Source organism: Notothenia coriiceps, unplaced genomic scaffold (genome assembly GCF_000735185.1).
Source record: "Notothenia coriiceps isolate Sejong01 unplaced genomic scaffold, NC01 NC01_scaffold00015919, whole genome shotgun sequence".
Taxonomy (NCBI): Eukaryota; Metazoa; Chordata; class Actinopteri; order Perciformes; family Nototheniidae; genus Notothenia; species Notothenia coriiceps.
Window position 1 is genome coordinate 1 of NW_011348620.1, and position 4,738 is coordinate 4,738.

The following is a 4,738-nucleotide window of genomic DNA, read 5'->3' on the forward strand; positions in this document are numbered from 1 at the left end:
TAGATCAGTGTTTCTCAAACTTTTTCATACCAAGGACCACTTAACCAATAAAAAAACACTCGCGGACCACCTAACTCCACAAATATCAAAAAACACATCGTTTTTCTAGAACAGATTATAAATCGCCTGAAAATGGTACAAACAAGTGGCAACATGTGTGATGAAGGTGTTGCGCTGGGCTATATCATGCAATCGAAAGTGAAACTTAAGCTCGCTCCATTGCGGAGATATTCCCGCGAGAGTGCGGAAAACTGAAATGTATTTATTTATTTAAAATGTGAAATTTTACCAATATACTCACAGACCACTATGGGGCGCTCACGGACCAACAGTGGTCCGCGGACCACACTTTGAGAAGCACTTTTCTGACACACTAAAGTTTCATCATTTTGAGTTTTGTGTGGTTTTACTGCTAAGCTGTTGGTTAGATGGATTCCATGAGATTGTATAGAGCTACCCATAAATGATTAACTCTGCATCCACTTTACTGGTAATGTATTGACCTTTTCATGATTCTCTCTGCCTTGCAAAAGAACAACAAGAGTAGCTTGATTAATTGATGGAGTGCCACGAGAGAACAGCATTTTTCCTGAGTGAATAGACTTAAACTGATAATATTCCTTCATTCAGCTTCACCATAGAAAAAGAGCGTATTCACTCAGCTGTGTACATATTTGAGCACTACTGATCAGGCGAACATAATAACCCGTACATTGATTTGTCCCTGTTAGGTACCACCTCAGCCTTGTGATGAAAACAGATAAATAATTCAGGGCTCTGACCAAACCAAGCTGTGATTCTTACCGAGTTGCTGGGGCTGCCTTCGCTGTACGCCTCTGTTTTGGGCTCCACAGCCACCTCAGCATCCAGGATCTTGTCCACAGGCATTTCCTCGTTGAAGCTGCTGGTGGACTCCACCTCGCTCTCCCCCCGCTCCCTCCCCCGCTGCCTCTCTTCCTGCACCGCTGCACACACACACACACACACATATATTTCAGATCAAACACCCCATGCTTATTGTCCCTGACTACACGATGTTAACTCTGCAGTGGATCATATAAAAGAGACTATTTACTGTACAGGAAAACTAGAGCTCTGGCAGAGTTGAACATTTCTTATCCCCCTTCCACATGCATTTGTAATGATTGAAAAGAAGATCATGAACACAAGCTTAGAGCTCATGCCCAGACCGAAACCTTAATCATAGCACACCTGCACACACACCTTCTCTCTTCATGCCCATGGCCAGGCACTTCTGGTAGCGACAGTATTGGCAGCGGTTTCGCTGGCGCTTGTCAATCAGGCACTCCTTACTGTCTCTGCATGTGTAGGAGAGGTCTTTACGGACCGTCCTCTTGAAGAAGCCTTTGCACCCCTCACAGCTGTACACGCCGTAGTGCTTTCCTGTGGTAAAATTCCACAACATCAGTACTGATTTCACATGGAAATATGCCTCTAGCTACTAGTGTTAATATATTTTAACTTAATCTGTGTTTAGGTACATTGTTGTAATCACGATTTAAATGTTTCCCTTCCACTCCACAAAAAAAAACAACCTTTTAAATGCATTGACAACAGAGCAATAAAGAGCAAACACATTAAAAAGGAAAGCAATGAAAAACAGAATAAAACCAGTGAAGTTAAAATAACTAAAGAGATCCCTGGAAGGAGAACAATACAGACTTTTAAACTGTGCAATATTCACCTTATTTTTTACAATTTATAAGGATTTGTTTACAATTCGTAAAAAAAAATGTGTATCTTCATCTAATATTTATATATAAATAAATATAACTTAATAATGTCTGCTTGCCTTTTTTTCAATATGTAAGTCCACTCTTTTTACTTTTACCTACAATGTACCTTTTTCAGCTGTTACACTGTAAATGCATTTCTGATCCTGAAGTAATGACATAAATACACATTACATTCAATAAAATACAAATAAAATAGACCAGGTAGAGTGCAACTGTAATAATAAAGTTAATTGTAATGTAAAATGTGGGGAGCATGGTTGGGATAAATGAATAGCGGCCTAAGAGTCAAACCCCCGGAGGCTCCACAGGTCATGGTGATCCTCTCAGCTGTATGATCACCAATGGCAACAACAAAGCCCCTGCCTTTGAGATCTGATCCGGACCGATTGAGGACTCTGCTGGATAATCTCAGCCATTCACAACCAGAAGCTGAACTAAGAACAAGCAGCTCTAAAAGTGATGTTTCGCCTGAACAATAGAAATATCATTTACCACCTTAAGTAGTGCTTTATTGAGGTCTGAACCCAAAGTGTAATCTTTCAACATGTGTAAGTTGTTTCCATTAGAAGGGGCTTTAAATTAGTAATTCAAACGTGTGTAGTGTTGATAGCCTGGCATGTTTAAGATGTGTGGTTGCAGCAGTGGTCTTGTTTTCAAAGTTTGAATTTAAGGCCAATCGGATATTTAAAATGCTTTCACTAATATCAAAAAAGACAACTTTTTACACTTATTTGGGAACAGGAAGTCAATTGTTGTGTGTGTGTGTGTGTGTGTGTGTGTGTGTGTGTGTGTGTGTGTGTGTGTGTGTGTGTGTGTGTTTTTTTTTTTGTGTGTGTTGGGGGATTAGTTAGCTTCTCAACTGTTGTAAATCAAACACAATATTCCTGTTGATGTGATAGAAAAAGGCTTGTCAAGTATTCTTTAATAAAAAACAATAAATTGTATTTATCTCTAGGTGCTCAAAGACGCTTTACAAAGATGTAAAATAAAAATCTAAATAAAATCAAACTCACACAACAACAGTTAAAACTAGGAAATGAATCAAGTTTCTTTCAGAAATGTTGCAACACCTTTCAGAGTTTTACAATCAAAACGATCAAAGGGCAAATCAACTCTGCACTAATAAGCCTGACATCGATTGGTCTAAGCCATCTGTCCTTCAGTTATCTGGGTGGAGATGTTTGTTCTGAGTGTCTCCCCCCCCCCCCTCTCCCTCTAACATTACCTGAGGATCGGTCCCCACAAATGGCGCAGATGTGCTTTGACATTCCCCCGGGGCTCGTGCACTGGTAGTTGATGTTTCCCAGGTTCTGCAGGCCTGGTGGAGGCTTGATGTCCTCTGAGCTGCTGACACTGTTCATAGAGTTCATCTGGGGATGACAGGAAGAGAGACAAAGTGTTTGAGCTGAGGTGGCCAGAACTGAGCAAACAGAGGCGAGGAGGAAGCAGAGAGGAAGTAAGAGAGAAAAGTGTTGAGCTGTCTCATGACACTCGTCCCCTTCCTCTATTTTCTCATTCTGTCTTCCGCTCACTTTTGTTATTTCTTCTTCTTCCCACACACACACTTTATTGTGAAAGTGATATGATGCTGACTTAGTGGGTGAGGCTTCTGTCAGAGGCTTGTCATACAGGTTTGTGGACACGGAGAGGTGTATGGAAGTAGACATGTGCAGAAAGTGCAGTTCTCAGACACAAACAGCAGAGGGCACTAACCTCTAGTCGTCCAATTTATGAGAATGGGGGAACATTTAGGAGAAATGTGAAAAAACAGCTGACAGATTTTTTCACCAATCCAAATCTTTGTCTTCATTAATCATCAGTTTCTTATAATGAGGAAACAGCGATTTAAATCTTAATTAAAGTGATTCTGATGCCCATAAATCATTTCATATGTGATTTCTCAGGAAAATCTCCTAAATAAGGGGTGACACGTGTTTGGGACGGAGCAACAAGTCCAGATTTATTTGACTTTTACATATCTCTCTTCCGCTCTTATCATCCTTTTGCGTTCTTTGACTCTTTCCTGCTAATGAACGCCAGGCCGGATACATATTTATGCTTCACATTTTTATTTCTTGCAAACATCTGCACAGCCGGCGGAAACAACAAGCGCGACCTACACATGCCCTCCTGTTCTATATATTCGATGCTGCGTAGCATATAGGGCATCCTTCCTACAGTCACCTCGGGCGATTCTTATCACTTATTTACAATGTGCACTCTCTTCTGAATCTGCTCTAATGGCAGAGTGAACATGGGCTTGTGACCTAACAGCAGAGGATATCACACAAGGGCTTTTTCTGTCTCTGAGTTTTTCTTAAGAAGACTCGTTCTGTAAACCGCCATCACCGTCTTCTGCTATAGATGCCCCAAAGGCAGGAAGTCATACTTCAATTAGCATCGAGCACTATGTGTACTTGCCAATGTGAGTCAATACAGAGCATATATTCCTCTTCATTGCACCTTTCAACAAAATAATCATATATAAAAATAAGTCTTGTTGTGAATTCAAACAGTTGTCGTTTTAGACCGAGAGCATACTAATGTAGAAAAGTGCTCCAAGCAGTGAATATGGATTATTGATGCATCATACATTCTTTATACAACACATGCTATGAAGACCGCATTGCTTCATACATGAAAGGTTTACTTGGGCTTTTAATGGGCAAGACAAGCATTTAGAACTTTTATCTGATATTTAACTAAATGACTTGGATTGGTCATCTGACAAAAAAAGGCAGTTTGTGTATGTCAACTTTATTTAAAGCTTTTTCCATACACTTCATGGGCTGCATGATTAATCAATTCATTGATAAAATAATTAATTCCATCCATCCATCCATCTTCTCCCGCTTATCCGTGGTCGGGTCGCGGAGGTAGCAGTTCCAGCAGAGAGCCCCAAACTTTCTTTTCCCTGGCCACATCAACCAGCTCTGACTGGGGGATCCCAAGGCGCTCCCAGGCCAGCGAAGAGATATAAT

At 40.7% G+C, this 4,738-nt stretch overlaps 1 protein-coding gene across 1 annotated transcript; it reads right to left on the minus strand.

Moving 5' to 3' along the window:
* Positions 1-804: 804 nt before the first annotated feature.
* LOC104949304 (retinoic acid receptor RXR-gamma-A-like) lies at positions 805-3,149 on the minus strand (the record flags this gene model as incomplete). The annotated part of the gene is made up of 3 exons (XM_010775645.1): positions 2,983-3,149; positions 1,213-1,404; positions 805-965 (listed from the first exon to the last, which is right to left on the minus strand). Coding segments are annotated over exons 1-3 (498 nt in total), but the record flags the coding sequence as incomplete, so codon positions are not given.
* Positions 3,150-4,738: the final 1,589 nt, after the last annotated feature.